This window comes from Strigops habroptila, chromosome 2 (genome assembly GCF_004027225.2).
Source record: "Strigops habroptila isolate Jane chromosome 2, bStrHab1.2.pri, whole genome shotgun sequence".
Taxonomy (NCBI): Eukaryota; Metazoa; Chordata; class Aves; order Psittaciformes; family Psittacidae; genus Strigops; species Strigops habroptila.
The window spans coordinates 119,820,571-119,837,116 of NC_044278.2; the positions used below are offsets into that span (position 1 = coordinate 119,820,571).

The 16,546-nt window shown below is 49.5% G+C and overlaps 1 protein-coding gene across 3 annotated transcripts in view; it reads right to left on the reverse strand.

Annotated features, from left to right (window-relative positions):
- Window positions 1–16,546, reverse strand: part of CAPN5 (calpain 5) — a 53,815-nt gene that overhangs the window by 23,607 nt on the left and 13,662 nt on the right. For all 3 annotated transcript variants that reach the window (XM_030476472.1, XM_030476469.1, XM_030476471.1), the window contains exon 2: window positions 13,061–13,237. In XM_030476472.1, the coding sequence (XP_030332332.1) occupies window positions 13,061–13,222 (162 nt within the window). In that variant the 5' untranslated portion in view covers window positions 13,223–13,237. The remainder of the gene's footprint in view (window positions 1–13,060; window positions 13,238–16,546) is intronic.

Sequence of the window (16,546 nt, forward strand, 5' to 3'; positions counted from 1 at the left end):
ACACAGCTGACAGAAAGGTCCTTTTTGCTGCTGGGATGTGATTTTGCACCAGGGTGGTATAGGGAAGGGAAATAGGGTGAGTTTAGAAAACCAGGGGTCTGTGTTTAAAGAGGGATTATTACAGAATCATAGAATCATGGAACGGTTGGAAGGGACCTTAAAGCTCATCCAGTTCCAACCCCCTGCCACGGGCAGGGACACCTTCCACTAGAGCAGGTTGCTCCAAGCCCCTGTGTCCAACCTGGCCTTGAACACTGCCAGGGATGGGGCAGCCACAGCTTCTCTGGGCACCCTGTGCCAGCGCCTCAGCACCCTCACAGGGAAGAGCTTCTGCCTAAGAGCTCATCTCAATCTCCCCTCTTTTAGTTTAAAACCATCCCCCTTGTCCTATCACTACAGCCCCTACTAAAAATAAAACACATTGAAGGGTAGGTTTGGTTGGTAATACTTACACCCTATGAAACTGTTTGCGGGGGTTTCTATTGCCTCCGTCAGGCATCCCTCCTGCTAACGCACCCAGAATATCTCAATGTACACACATTTGTGTCTGTTATCAGCACCCACACCATGCACAGGGCGTTGGACACTCCACCCACAGCAAACAGGACTTGCTTGTAAAAGAAGGCATCACAAAATACCCTCCCCACCAACCCCATGACTCTGCTTGTGCAGCTCAGCACCATGCTGTGCCATTTGTTTTGGCACCAGGAAGAGCGGGGGCCGGTGGCAAACAAGATCTAAAGGTCAATTTGCAGCCTTAGCAGCGTTGACAAGTCCCTTTGTGGTTTTACCTTCTGCATATCCAAAGTACAAAGGCAGCAAAGAGGTCTCTGTTAAAGCAATGAGATGTGAAGAGACACAACTTGCTGTGAGAACACTGTACCTCGCCAGGAGCAGATGGAGAGGGAGGATGGGAAGGAGGAACAAGTGCAGAGACCTTGGACCCGCCGTTCCCGTTCCTCCCACCCGCATTCTCCAGGGATTCACTCTTGGAAAGCCTCATCATTACTCAGCCCAGGACTTCTTCAGTCTCTACCTAGCCAAGACTGATGCAGAGGCCACCAGAGCATCCCCATGCATTCAGACGCAGCCCTCTCCAGGTTGCCTCTCCCACTGTGAGTTGTTTTGACGTGTCTGGTTGCAGAGCTGTGGAAAAACACTCCCTGGATCCTGATAGCCCTGAGATCTGCAGATGTCAGTGCCAAAGCAGGGAAGTCTTCACATGCCTCGCTGGCAAACTGGGAGTGGGATGCTCAGAGCAGTGAGATGATGTGCCCCAGGTTACCCCATCTATAGGCAGAAGTGGTCCCTCTTGGTTTCAAGTCCTAGCACAGTCTGACCACCATCCAAGCTATCATTCCTTTATGGAAACAATGTCACCTGGCTCCTTTTCATGCTGCATCACCTGAACCAGCCTCACCCTTTGAGCGCACACAACTAAAGTCTTGAGATGGGAAGGAGAGCAAACTGACCAGCTCTCAGAGAGAGCTCCACCTGGATCTCCTTCCCTTAAATCATACCCATGGAGGCATGGACTCGAGGGAGCTACAGCAAAACCAAGCTCCCATGGCTGTTTTAACATTAACACCCTATGCCAGATATACCCCTCTGATTCACCACAGTGCTGCTGGCCACCTTCTCCCAAGTCCCCCATCCTCCATCATATCCCGGTCTTGAGCTCTCCTAGGCATCTCCTTTGACCAAGCTCCCTTGGGATGGTGCTAAGGACTTGCAGGGTGAGGAACAAACCTGGTTTGGCAGCATCATGGGTTTAAAATACACCCACTCTCCAAAGCCCATCCTCTCACTATGGCACGCTGTACCCTCAGTTGCACCAGCACTTGTAGCTGTTGGGTCTAATCTCAATCAGAGGAACTGCTTTGGCTTGAAACTATCTACATCAGCCCCAAACTTGTTCTTGGGGTTCACAGTCACGTTGGTGCAAGTGAGGGACTATGAACCACAGGCATGAGCCATGAGGATGTTCCACAGCTTGCACCACGTCTGAGCCATCAGTCCTTACCCCTGAGGACATGGTGGTGGGGATGTACTGGTGGAAAGGGAGGAACCTATTCAAGTAAGCCCTGATGTGAGAAACCATTGTATTTGGGGAGGAATGGTCCAAATCTCCCCACTCATCACAGAGCTATTGTGAAATCCTGAAGCAAACTGATGTGGCCACAAGCTCGGCTGCACCATTTCTGCCTCCAAGCAACATAATACAGGTTTGGCACTTATGCCTGCTGAATGCTGCCCTCCCTGCATCCCAATTCCTGCATCTCACTGAAAGCCAAGCTTTTAAAACAGGATTTAGGGATCAAAATCAGGTGGGTTTTTGTTTTGGTTTTTAATTATCCTAAAAGCTGAGTTACTGATGGGAAAGAAAGAACCTGAAGCTTCAAAGGAAAATTACCTCCACTCTCCACATGCATATCACAGATCAAAACCTCTTAACTACTTTTCCATGGGGATTCCTCCTATACCGCCTTAAGTAATGAGGAATTGCCCTTTGGTTTGCCATTGTGTCATATTTATAGCACGGAAGCACCTCGACCCGAGGCCAGGACTTGTCCCCACCACAGTCCAAATCAATCTCTGACAATGCAATGACGATGAAGAGGTTATCATGACTGTAAGCCATTGAAAGAAATGACTCCCAGCCCACACCTATTCTGGTTATTGAAACCCTGGGTGTAGCTTTACAAACAGAGAAACCCACTTAATGAGAAAACCACCCTCTAGAAATATGGGCTCAGGAGCTTCCGTTAGCTGGGAGAAGGAAAAAAAGGAGCATTATACAGAGAAAATGATTCAGTAGGCAGCCAGCAGGAAAAGGCTGAGCTCCTGCTGTTGTTAAGAGAAGAAAGTGGAGAGGAACTTGGCAGGGTTGGCCATAAGCATCCAGCCTTAGCTGGCACCTCCAGGGGGGTGCTCACCAGGAAGGATGAAGCCTTTAGAACAACCAGCAGGGATCTTCCAAGGAAGCCGTTGGCTCCAGTCATGAAACTGCAGCAAGGAAAGGACAAGCCCTTGCCCTGGGGTGTTTATAAAGACAGACACAAGCTGCATTTATTCATCCCTGGTCAAGCCATCGATGGACCTGGACTAGACAGGAGTTCCGGCTCTGCTGAGGGAGGCAAGAAGATGATGGAGAGAGGGTTTGTCCCGTTTCGTTATGGGTGTTGGTATCCCAGAGCCATCAGACTCAAGCAAGCTTCATATCTCCTTGGGACCATCGCTTTCCCCTGTGGTGATTTCCTCCTGACCTGCTTGACATTCCAAATAACAGGCAATGCACAGCATTTCCAGAGGAGACTACGAAGCCTTCAACTCATGCTCAGTTTGCTGCCAGTTTACTGATACACACAACAATGTAGATACAGCAGCAGCTCCAAGACAGGAACATGCACAAGCTCTTCCAGCAGAAGGTAGCACAGGGCCTCCACACAAACTCACTACATAGTTTACATGGGCTATATACAAGCTAAACATCTATGGTTAGACTTTTAGCCAGTTTCTCCAGTTATTAAGCACTCTTTAAGTTTTCCATCATTAATTCCTCCATAACTCTCTTAGTGGTATTTGTCTCGGACCACAGTCAAGCTTTAACCATCCATCACCACTCTCCATTAAGATGGTTTGTCCACCCTTTTCCTTCTTGGAGAGGAAGTAGGAGGAATCCATCAAGTGGTTTCTTCCCAAAGATCCAGAAACACCAGAGATGTGGGATGCTTTGTTTCATCTCTATGTGAGCACACGGGTCATCCCTCCCATGCTGCAGTCTCTCCATGGTCAACACAGCTCCTGCTGGCCCCAGCTATCGTCCAAATGGGACAGATGCTTCAGCTCATCCTTGCTGACCTGATTTCTTCTTGTGGGATCTAAGCAAGACACCATCAGCCTCAGGGGGTGGAGAAGTGGTGCCAGCTTGTCTCTGCCCCACAGGGACCAGGAACAGTGGCTGAAGCATTGATCTTTTGGGCACTTGGGAAGACAGAGCATTTATCAGACTCCCATGGGAGCATCACCCTGGCATGCTGCTTTCGGCTGCACTTTCTACGCTGAAGGATAGTCTAAAAGGGACCTGTTGGTGGGTTTTCATGGAGATGAGCATCCAGATGAGGATGTGACGGGGTCAACAGATCACACAGGTTAGCATCCCACTGTGAAGGCTTGGTCCTGGCGAGCTCAACTACCAAGTGCATGTGCTGTGCTCTAGGGCACTGCCAACACCTAAAGGCTTTCTCAAGGATGCTTTGCATTGCAGGGGGTTGGATAAGATGACCTCTGAAGGTCTCTTCCAACCCAAACCATTCTATGATTCTCCTCCACTTCTCCATGTGCCCCACTTCAGGACTATCTTGTCCATAGGAGTGCTTGGGGTACGGCAGGGAGCTATGCACTGGATCTCTACACATGGCTCCAAAGCAGCATGCAGGTTGGGGACAGATGGCCATGAGCCTCTGTGTTAAATTATATATATATATTTTTATATATATATATATAATATATATATCAGATATATAATAGATATATATATCAGAGGAGAACCAGTGCCATTTCACTCCCTGTCAAATTGCATTGAGGTTTTATTTTAAACAAGGACGACTTGAAGAATTTATTGCTCTGCACAAATAATTCAGATGGTGTCAAGTCATTTGGCAGCAAGGAAAGGACAAGCCCTTGCCCTGGCGTATTTATAAAGACAGACTGCATTTATTCACCCCCGGTAAAGCCATTGATGGTCTTGGACTGGACAGGAGTGAGGCAAGAAGGAAAGATGATGGAGAGAGGGCTTGTCCATGTTTCTTTACAGGTATCGGTATCCCTCAGCCTCAACCACATATGCATTACAGGGTTACCATACAGTTAGAGGGAACAGAAATGCAGAAGCAATGAGTGTGCACACAAGATCCAAGGGGTGTATGCCAAAGCTAAGCCAATTCACACCCAAAAAAACTCTCAACCCCCCAAAAAGCACATCCTGAGGCAGGGACCGGTCTTTAGAGCAAGTGATCCAGAGCCACAGTGGATTGTCCTCTCCTGGAAGAATAAAATTGGATGGGGCTTAGAGGAAGCAGGTCGGGCTTAGTTCAATGGGGAGTTAATTCAAGGAAGTGACCTCTTGTTACACAGAAACCAGCTGACACATCCACAGCGGTTCCCTCAGGCTTCATATTTGCCAGACCAAGGAAACAACTCCCTTTTCTGCTCCAGCTGCAGGGCCAGCGTGGCTCTGGCTTTCCTCCTCCCACCAACGCTTCTTCCTGTTTGTTTCTTCCTTTAACCACTTCTTGCAGCAGCCGGACTCAGCCCTTGGTTTAACCAAACCTCATGTTTTATTTTCATACAATCACAGAATCAGACTGGTTTGGGTTGGATGGGAGCTTAAAGCTCATACAGTTCCAACCCCCTGCCACGGGCAGGGACACATTCCACTAGAGCAGGTTGCTCCAAGCCCCTGTGTCCAACCTGGCCTTGAACACTGCCAGGGATGGGGCAGCCACAGCTTCTCTGGGCACCCTGTACCAGCGCCTCAGCACCCTCACAGTAAAGAACTTCTTCCTTATATCTAACCTGAACTTCCCCTGTTTCAGTTTGAACCCATCACCCCTTCTCCTACCACTACAGTCCCTGATGAAGAGTCCCTCTCCAGCATCCTTGTAGACCTCCTTCAGATATCTGGGAAGACTTGCACCATTCCCTCCCTTGGAGCTCAGAGGGCAGTGGATACTCAGGGCTCCTTTCTGCAACACCCTCTGCTATCATTATGCTATTCTCTGTTCCCAGTACAGTAATTTCTAGATGTTGACACGCACTTGCATTAAGAAGCAGCAATGAATCTAATTCACTGGTTTTAATGATGCTTTTGCATTTAAGGCTGTGTCCTTCTGATGCTGAGGACAGAGCAGGCTGGATGGCTAATTTCTTATAAAAGGCTGGATGTATGTGAGCCATACTCACACCGGGCAGCTTATCATCCCCTATCCTCATCCAGGCACCATGGGAGGATGCAGCGAGATCTACTGGAATGCAGTCAGCATCAGCATCACGTTTAGTAAGAGAAGACACCTTTTACAATAAGCACAGAATCATAGAATCACAGAATGGTTTGGGTTGGAAAGGACCTTAAGATCATCCAGTTCCAACCCCCTGCCATGGGCAGGGACACCTCAAGCTAGACCATGTCGCCCAAGACTCTGTCTAACCTGGCCTTGAACACCACCAGGGATGGAGCATTTATCACTTCTCTGGGCACCCTGTGCCAGCGCCTCAGCACACTCACAGGGAAGAGCTTCTGCCTTATATCCAACCTGAACTTCCTCTGGTTAAGAAGCCATCACCCCTCGTCCTATCGCGACAGTGCCTGATGAAGAGTCCCTCTCCAGCATCCTTGTAGTCTCCTTCAGATAAATGATAACAAAAATTCTCTTTGTCCATCCTTGAGGGGAAGGGATGGGGGGAGCCTGTGAATGGCTTAAAAACGTATAAACAAGGTCAATTCACAGCTTTCTTAAAGCGGTGACCAAATCCTTTCCTGGCAAGGAGCGCCAGACTGGCAACCAGCTCCAGGCTGTACTGCAAACGGCAGATAAATTAACAGAAGAGAGGCTCATAAATTCCTAAGCTGAGAAACACAAAGGTCTGGAAGGACTCCGACTCCTGTGATGGATCGCAGACAGACTGCTCAGAGGAGACGATCCCTCAGTCCATCCAGCAGCACAAAGGAGCTGCAGCATCAATGCTAACCATGAGCATCCTTTGGGCAGGACCAAAACTGAGTGAGACACAACAAAAAGCTGAGCAAAGACATCCTGGAGCCAAAGGCCAGAGGTTATTATTACTGGCAGAAGCTCCAAGTGGGGCAGCAGAAGGTTCTTGCTCCCCATGACCATTACCACTCTAATTGCCTCCATGTGCCTGCTTCAGGCGAGCCCTCAGAGGAAAGAACTGCAAGAACTTGACCTCTGCCTTCCCATTATCTTCAGCTTTGTGTTCTTGCCAGCTTCCCAGCCTGTGCAATGCACTAAGGAAAAGACTTTTTAATGCAGAATCTTAGAGGCTGGTCTTGCTTTTAGTGAATTAGTTCACTGACTCCTTTCCCCTTCCAGGAAAACCCCACAGGGACTGGTTGTATAACCTTCACTCTGCGAGTGGAAGGAACTAAATGCTTAATAATGCAAGGAAAAGAGAGCTGAGAGATGCTCCCATCCTGCAACACCTCCTCATCCTCCAAACACAACAGTATAAGATTCAGGAGACAATGGATATCATGGACAAAAATGCTATACAGAAGTCAGGCTGGATCTATGTCAGGCTGACAGGGAAATGGCTACTGGAAAAGAGTGTTTTCTCCATTTCTAAAACAAGATTCCTCTTGTCTGGCTGGAAAAGAAAACCCAAACCCCAAAAAACAGGGCTGTGAATGAGAGCATCAATCCCCAATGTAGGGGTTGAAACTGCCATGGCCCTGCTGCCCTAAGTCCTCCTGCTTCCCACAACCTTTCCCAAAATACCTGACCTCTCTGTCTTCCCCAAAGCTCCTTTGACCATCACATTTTCCTCTCCAAATGGCATTGCCTTCATTCACATAAAGTAATAGTGCCATTTAGCAAGAATCTTCCTTTCTGCTGTTTAATCACCACCCTTGATGCAGCTCATCACCAAATTGCCACCAAGCATCTTTGTCCCAGCCACTCTACATCTCAAGGAAGACCATGAGTTGCTTCTTCAAGGTCCTGCGACGCTCTGCTGTGGACAGGGAAACACTCAGCACACAACAGCCCCATCTGCCTCCCCAGGATAGGGAGCAAAACACCTTCTCCAAGCTCAACCTTCCTCCCTAGGAAGAGCTGAAGGACCAGAGCATGCAGTTCACATGGTTCAGCATCACATCTGTGCATGGTGTAAGCATCCAACCAGGCTTCATTTGCTTCCCATAGGTGCATAGTGATGCCCAAATTTCTCCTGGCTAGTGACCAGTCTCAGCAGCAGGTCATTGCTTGGTGGACTGAACCTGAACTACATGCCTCCTTCCCTTGCTGCAGAGAGAAAACAAGCACTGGCTAAAGCCCAGGGGTATTAATGACCCTAATTTCACCCTTTACCAATCCCATGGCATCATTGGAAGTGGCCTCTACCCATGAAGAGAGTCTGGGACAGTGATGATTAGAAAAGATGAACTGTTTTCCCACAGGATGAGCCTCTTCCACCCTGGGCCAACACTGTTTTTACCCCAGGGCATCAACAGCCACAGCCAGATGCCCCAGATTTCCCCTTGTTTCTGCCACCCAGCCTGCATCTCATCCATCCCCTTCCCCTCTTCTCAGTGCCACCCCTTCCCATTTACCCATCTCCTAAAAGCCTAAACCAGCTCACCCAAGGCACAGACTAAAAGTCCATCTCCTGTGCTGCACTGACAGCATTCCTGTCTCAAACAGGAAGGGCTTGAGGTTCAGTCTAAGACTTTCTCTATGCCTGAATGCAGAGATCTCCCTCTCCTTTGTATGATAGCAAGGGAAAGGAGTTTCAAGCAAGGTACTGGGATTTGGGCTTAGCCCAAAAAGCCAGGTTTAATTTCTAATGCAGTAGCCAAGTGCTGCTGCCAGAAAGAGCTGCTGATGCTGCCCACCCCAGCTCCAAAATCTGCTTTGGCTCAGCAATGAGCAGCCAGTCTCACTTTTAAGTGGATGCACTAAAGCAACACTCTTCAGGACACACTTCCCAGCTCAGGCTGATGCTCTGGTGATGATACACCTCAAATCCTGTGTTCAGTTCTGGGCCCCTCACTGCAAGAGAGACATTGAGGTGCTGGAGCAGGGCCAGAGAAGGGCACCGGAGCTGGTGCAGGGCCTGGAGCACAAGTGTGATGAGGAACGGCTGAGGGACCTGGGGGGTTTAGTCTGAAGAAGAGAAGGCTCAGGGGGGACCTTTTCACTCTCTACAACTGCCTGACAGGAGGATGGAGCCAGGAGGGGGCTGGTCTCTGCTCCCACGGAACAAGGGATGGGACAAGAGGAAACGGCCTCAAGCTGCCCCAGGGCAGGTTTAGATGGAGCTGAGGAACAATTCCTTCCCCAAAGGGTGCTCAGGCATTGGAACAGGCTGCCCAGGGCAGTGCTGGAGCCACCGTCCCTGCAAGTCTTCACACTCTGCACAGCCGAGGCCCTCAGTGCCATGGGTTAGTGGTGGCCTTGGCAGTGCTGGGAACGGTTGGACTTGGTGGTCTTCAAGGTCTTTTCCAGCCCAATTGATTCTATGATTTTATGCCATTTCTTCCCTCCCTCCCTGTGGTACACTGGAGCACTCAGCTCTCTGGCTTCCCTGTGCTGCATGACGAAGGCGTCCTGCAAACAACCACTTCAGCCAAAGCCCCATGAGAGGGCTCAAACAGCTGCTCCCTCTGCAAAGCTCTGGCATCCAGAGCAGGGCTCGAGGCCAGGGGAAAGCAGGGAGGAAGGGAGGGAAGGAAGGAGGGAGGGAGGACACTCCGCTGGAGAGAATAAGGCTGAGCCCATTCCAGGAAAGGCTGCAACACCAGAGGCAGAAGGAAGGTGAAGCAAAACAGCTTGGGAAGGGTTATTCATGAGCTGTTCCAGCAAAGCCCTTCAGCCTCCCCTTTTCCCCCTGCCCAGAAGAACCTCAAGCAAGAGGAGGAGCACTGCAGAAATTCCTTTTATTATTCCCAAAGCAGTCCCAGGTTTTGGAAGCTCGTGGAGGAGCTGAAAGGATGAGGGCAGGTCCTAGTTAAGAAGGACGGGATGCACACACAAAGGACAGGCTCTTCAGATCTGTACTAGTGCCATGTAAATACATGGGAATGAGATCCTGCCTCTGTCAAGGCTCATTCCCAGCACACCAGGGGGGTTCACCACAGTTACTTTCCACATGCGAGTGCTTTGCCTGTAAAACTTCACTCCAACATACCACTCCTCTCCATGGATCATCGAAAATAACCTTTATGGAAAAGCAAACAGTTGCTTTTAATAGCTGACAGCTTTTATTTCCACTCTCACAGCAAAGCTAGAGGCATGGGGAGCTCTTATACTTTATCATGCACTTTCAGCTGAAACTGGTATTCTATGATGCTCCAAAACAAACCATGGCCATGGCCCTGAGAGATAAGAGACGTGTGTACACACCATCCCCTGCTTGCAGACAGTGTCCCTGCGACTGACACGCTCCATTTCTGGGCCAGAAAGTCCCCAAACAACATGTACCAAAAGCTGGGAGCATCACTCTGTTTGGTCTTTCTAAACAAGAATAAAATGGGAATGCCTAAGGAAAGATTTGCTGGTTGTGATAGGAGGAGGATGCTGTAGGGACTTAAGTGTGGCTTAATAACTGCACCATCCAATTACCACACAAGAGAGCAGTTGATTGGAACTTCATGGACACTTGGGACCCTACAGAATACTGCATTAAATTGGAGAAGCTGATAGTGTTTCTCATCATATATTTATATATCTCTCTCATATATATCCCTATATATATAGAAATATATATCAAAATCCCTAACACTTAAATGCATCACATTTGCTTTCTGGCAGAAGATGCTGGGACCTTTTGCTGGGCTCTCTGCCTTAGAGAGTTGATATGAATTCAGAATTGGGTCCAGCCACTAAAAGTGTCACTTTGCATTGGCTGGTTGGCACAAAGCAGTTATTGCCTCATGAAATTCAGTCACTTTTGCCAAAATGAACAAGTAAAAGAAAGAACCTGGAGAAATCCTGTAGACAAAGAGGCTTCTGGAATGTTCAGCAGTAACCAGGGCAGATGTGAGCTCGAATTCCATTTTTATGATGATTTTGGGGTCAAGGCATCTAGACAGGTTTGATCAAATGATCCTACCAGACAGTGGCATCAAGGAGTCTGCTATTGCTCGGCATAAACTCATTCTGGAGCCAAGACTGCTGGCAAAGTTCCCTTTGTCTGGTACAGAAGAAGGACCATGTCCATGTCTAGCTAACCACACAGGGCCTTGCTTGCACATAGGACCCACTTCCAGCACCCATTCCTACTTCCAGCACCCATTCCTACTACCAGTCCATGCCAGAAGAAGCTAATTGCTTTACATTTAAAGGTCCCTTCCACACCAAACTGTTCTATGAGTCTTTGAAACTGCAGAGCTGGCTGGTTGGAAAGAGCTTAAATTTACTCCATGCTTCAGCAGGGGTGGGCTTGGATTAGATGAGCATACCATAGGTGGAGACTGGGAGGTTAAAAAGCTTTCTTAAGAAGACCTCATCCTGATGATACCTTGCTGGCTGACCTCATGTCCTCCTAAGCAAGAATAGATGATACATGCCTGAACACCAAGTGAGTTCAAAGCCAGAAAAGCAGATGGAGAAAAGCTCTGAGCCATAGATGCTCGGCAGAAGATGAGCAAACTCTGCCCCTCTACAACTGGATCCAACCCTCTGTCATTAGACATGGGACTGAATAAATGTGTGTGTCTGAATGCAAACCTGCAAGGGGATGACAAATACATCCCTACCCTTTAGTGCCAAAGAAAGTTGTTTAGAAAGTCTCAGGCATCACCTATCTGCTATATAAATAGGGTGTGAGGTGTGCTCATGTTGACCCCCACAATGAGACCAAACCATCGTGGGCCCCGTCTTCAGAAAGCAGCAATGCATGGAGCATCCTTCCACTCCAACGGATGAAGGGAGTAAACCAAAACACATACAGAGCTTTGTACAAAGCCTGTGTCCACACAGAGCTGCTTGGAATAGCCCAAGGCAGAGCAGAGGGAAGCGAGACCTCCTCCCACAAGGAGCTTGGTGGGATGCTGCAGGGCTCAGCCACACAGAAACTCAGTTCAGCTCCATCCCTCCCTTCACACAAAGGCTTTTTGTCCACAACCCCAGACTGCCCTCACGCAGACAGACCCAGCACTGTCTTGCAAAAGGGCAGATGATTTGCTGTGCTGCCAGAGGGGATAAAGATGATGAGAGCAGCTCACGCGACCCTGCCACGCTGAGATGCCACCAAACTGCATGTAAAACAGCACAGGCTGGACAGAGAGGACTGATTCTCTCTGCAAGTCAAGAAGGAAACCCTCGTGTGCTAGATGCTGTGACACTGCCTCTCCCCAGTCACAGTTATCACTGCCAGAGGGCTGTTGTACTCCATGGCAGTCACAGAAGTGGCCTCGAGGAGATGGGCCATACCAGGACATACAAGTTCCCCACACTGCCCTCAAGCCCTGATTGTGCATCTTTTGGGCATGAACTGAGGAGAGCAGAAGGAGCAGAAGCAACTTTACCCCCAGTCTCTCAGAACCTGCCTCCACGACACAGCAGCATGGAGGACATGCAGAGTGCTTTCTGCAGAGGACATGGGGTTTGCACAGAAGGGGAAGGATGGGTTAAGAACAGTCATCAACCAAAGAGCCCAAAACCACCTCACTTAGAATCATAGAATCCCAGACTGATTTGGGTTGGAAGGGACCTTAAAGCTCATCCAGTTCCAACCCCTGCCACGGGCAGGGACACCTTCCACTAGAGCAGGTTGCTCCAAGCCCCTGTGTCCAACCTGGCCTTGAACACTGCCAGGGATGGGGCAGCCACAGCTTCTCTGGGCACCCTGTGCCAGCACCTCAGCACCCTCACAGGGAAGAACTTCTGCCTTATATCTAACCTTCTTTATATCTAACTTACCCAAATCTTATCTTCTTTTCCCTTTCAAATGGACTATCAAGAGTATTCACAGATAACACTTTGCTCTGCTGGACCCATCAAGCTAACAAGAGTACTGAGCACCAACCTGGCTACAAACCACCTCTCTGTTTCATGCATGGGGAAACTGAGTCACAGAGAAGCCTCCTTTGCTCTTGGGCCTCACTGGGGGCAGAGAAGCCTGGACCTGGGTGCAGCATGTCTCCCTGGCATCCCAGAGGCTCACAACACCAGTCCTGGACAAATAAACCCTGATGGGGAGAAGAGATGTTGGCTGAGGCTTGGAACCCTTGGTGAAGGATGCACTGTGCATTCTGGGTATGCCTGAGAGCAGAGACAGTGGAAGCTGTGTTGACAGGCAAGGAGATGGGTGTACTTACCTTTGGTCTCTTCCACTGGATGCCTTGGATCCTTGACTTGTAGAAGAGCGAGTCATCATTGGCAGGGAAAAGAGGGTCCTCGAAGAGCTGCTTCCGCCGCTGACACGCCTTCTTCAGAGAGGCGTAGCGCTGGTTCTCGTAGGGCTTCACCGAGGACAACATCCTTCCCTACCGGCCCTGGGATGACAGGAAGAGTGGGAATGAGATGGGCCAAGGTCTGGCCAGGGACACTCAGTCCTCTTCTGCAGTATCTGAGTGGCAGGACCAAGACATCATGGTTTGCCGAAAACGCTAGACCCCACTTTTATAGTCCCATGAAGCACCTTTGGCTCACTTCAGTAGGTATCATAGAATCATAGAATCAATTGGGTTGGAAAAGACCATTAAACTCATGAAGTCCAACCGTTCCCCCGCACTGCCAAGGCCACCACTAACCCATGGCACTGAGGCCTCGTCTATGCAGTGTGTGAACACTTGCAGGGCCGGTGACTCCAGCACTGCCCTGGGCAGCCTGTTCCAATGCCTGAGCACCCTTCGGGGAAAGAATTGTTCCTCAGCTCCATCTAAACCTCCCCTGGGGCAGCTTGAGGCCATTTCCTCTTGTCCCATCCCTTGTTCCTTGGGAGCAGAGACCAGCCCCCTCCTGGCTCCATCCTCCTGTCAGGCAGTTGGAGAGAGCGAGAAGGTCCCCCCTGAGCCTTCTCTTCTCCAGACTAAACCCCCCCAGGTCCCTCAGCCGTTCCTCATCACACTTGTGCTCCAGGCCCTGCACCAGCTCCAGTGCCCTTCTCTGGCCCCGCTCCAGCACCTCAATGTCTCTCTTGCAGTGAGGGGCCCAGAACTGAACACAGGATTTGAGCTGCAGCCTCACCGGTGCGCTTCATCACCAATTTAAACAGGCAGGGAAAATCCTGCATCCAAATGGGAAAGGACCGATGACTCCTCTAAGCCCAAGTGTATCTTGCTGGTCCCCTGGACACAGGACTCCCATTTACTCCCCAGGCTGGACAAACACCATCGAAAGAGGCGCAGTAGGAGATGATAGCCAGTGACCTGCCTCTTAGTGAATTTGTAACTCCTTTGGGAAAAACACAGCTCCCGGAGGCAAAGGAGGAGAAGACATCCCGTGCAAGACTCGTGTGCACAGGTTTTATTGGGGCTGAGCCCTACCCAGAGCACCCTCGCCATGCAGCCCCGAATCATAGAATGGTTTGTGTTGGAAGGGACCTTAAAGCTCATCCAGTCCCAACCCCCTGCCATGGGCAGGGACACCTTCCACTAGAGCAGGTTGCTCCAAGCCCCTGTGTCCAACCTGGCCTTGAACACTGCCAGGGATGGGGCAGCCACAGCTTCTCTGGGCACCCTCTGCCAGCGCCTCAGCACCCTCACAGGGAAGAGCTTCTTCCTTATGTCTAATCTCAATCTCCCCTCTTCCAGTCATGGACATACATTCCATGATCTCATCAGACACCAGCCTCTCAGTAGACTTCAGCAGATCTCATTTTAATTAAAATAAGGCCTCCTGGCAGCCCGCCGCGTGTTTCTGGATTAATTATTCTGTCTTGACAAGTGTCTTGCTGCCAGGGCAGAGATGTAAATTTAGCAATCCAGAAGACAGCAGGAAACCGCTGCCCAAATGCCTCCCAGAGAGAGATCAGCACCTCTCCGTCACCTCTCCATCACTCCTGCCTTTTGGCCACTGGGTACCAACCCCTTTGCTCGGGTCCTCATCTCTTCACCCTGCAGGTCAAGTCACCTTGTCCCCACAGCAGGCACAAAGAAATGGGGTACTCTACTGAGAGGGTGGTGAGGCATTGGAAAGGGTTGCCCAAGGAAGTTGTGATGCTCCATCCCTGGCAGTGTTCAAGGCCAGGTTGGACACAGCCTTGGGTGACATCGTCTAGTGTGAGACATCCCTGCACATGACAGGGGGGTGGAACTAGATGATCTTCAGGCCTTTTCCTATCCTAAATATTCTATGATTCTACTAAATCACAGACCTTCTTTCAAAGCTCCTTCCATAAAGTTTCTCTGTATTTATAACAGCCATGTAGAATTCTTTTCTCTCCCCAAAAATGGGATGTCCTTTTGATAATGCTGACCATTAGTGATCCTAGTCTGGAAACATCTAGTCTGGTTTCCTAAAGAAGTGGAGGTTTGTGCCACATAATCCCATAGCTGTGGTCTCCAACACCATTCACAGTATAACAAAGGGTGCTCCATCCAGTGTGCAGATGCAACAAGCTGACCTCTCATTGCTCCCAGTGAGACATTGAGAAAACATATGCTTATCATCCCATCATGTATGATGGGACAAGGAAGCTGCACTAAGGGCTAACTGGAAGCAGCTAATCTGTGAAGATCCCAAATCCCAGGAATTATATGATCACTTACAGTTGGGCATCAATTTAGGAGCAGAGTCAGATCCCTGTTAATGAATCACTTGGATTAGCTGAAGGGAAGAAGGTGTTTGAGAGCTCAACCAATGCCCATGCTGATCAGAGCAATGCTCCAAGAGCATCAGCCAGCCTCCTCTCCTCTGGGAGGGATGAAAACACTTCACTTCTGCAAAGCAGAAGAGCAAAGCACAGGTTTTAATTGATGCTATTTATCAGCCTGATTAGCAGCACAAGCACTCATCACTTCAAGCTTAAGTGAACCCAAAATAACCCCCTTGTTGGCTGCTCCACAGGTCTCTGCTGCTGAGGATCAGTTGCTAAAGCAGCTTCTAAACCAGGCAGCCACCTTTATCCAAATCATAGAATCAACCAGGTTGGAAAAGACCTTTAAGATCATCAAGTCCAACTGTTAACACAGGATTGCCAAGGCCACCACTAACCCACGTCACTGAGGACCTCAACTATACGGTTCTTGAACACTTCCAGGGATGGCGATACCACCACTTCCCAAAACACTAGTGTGTCCCAGCCTCATGCTCTGGGATGCAATGACTGCTAATAACTATGCAAAGGGGCAATTAGGCCTTTAATTAAACATGATGTGAACTGTGCGGACTGCATAGGATGGACTGGGACAACAGGTAGATGCATTTCCCACAAGGAGACCATTGCCACTGGATGGCCAACAACCCACCAACCCCAATGTCTCTCTACTGCCATATCCCTGATGTGGAGGAAGAGCATTTAGTGATCCTCCAGGATGGCTGATTTGAGATTTTATAGTTTATAACATCTCATCTTGCAGGCCAAAGCCAGGGAGAGCAGCTCTGCCTTCAGTGTACTGTATAACCTGCTCTATTTGGAAACCAAGGCTAGGACCTTGCCTGTGTAGGGCCAGATACGCAAGTATTAATACACACAGGAGCCTTTGAAGGCAGCTCAGTAAGGCATTGAGGCGCTGTGGTACAAAGTGATGCTCACAGGCTTTTCTCCTTGGCATCAGGACCAGTTCCCAGATGCTACAAATAGGCCCAAGTGCATCACCTGCCCTTGGAAAAGCCTTAAAAATAAATGGCCCCATATCAAA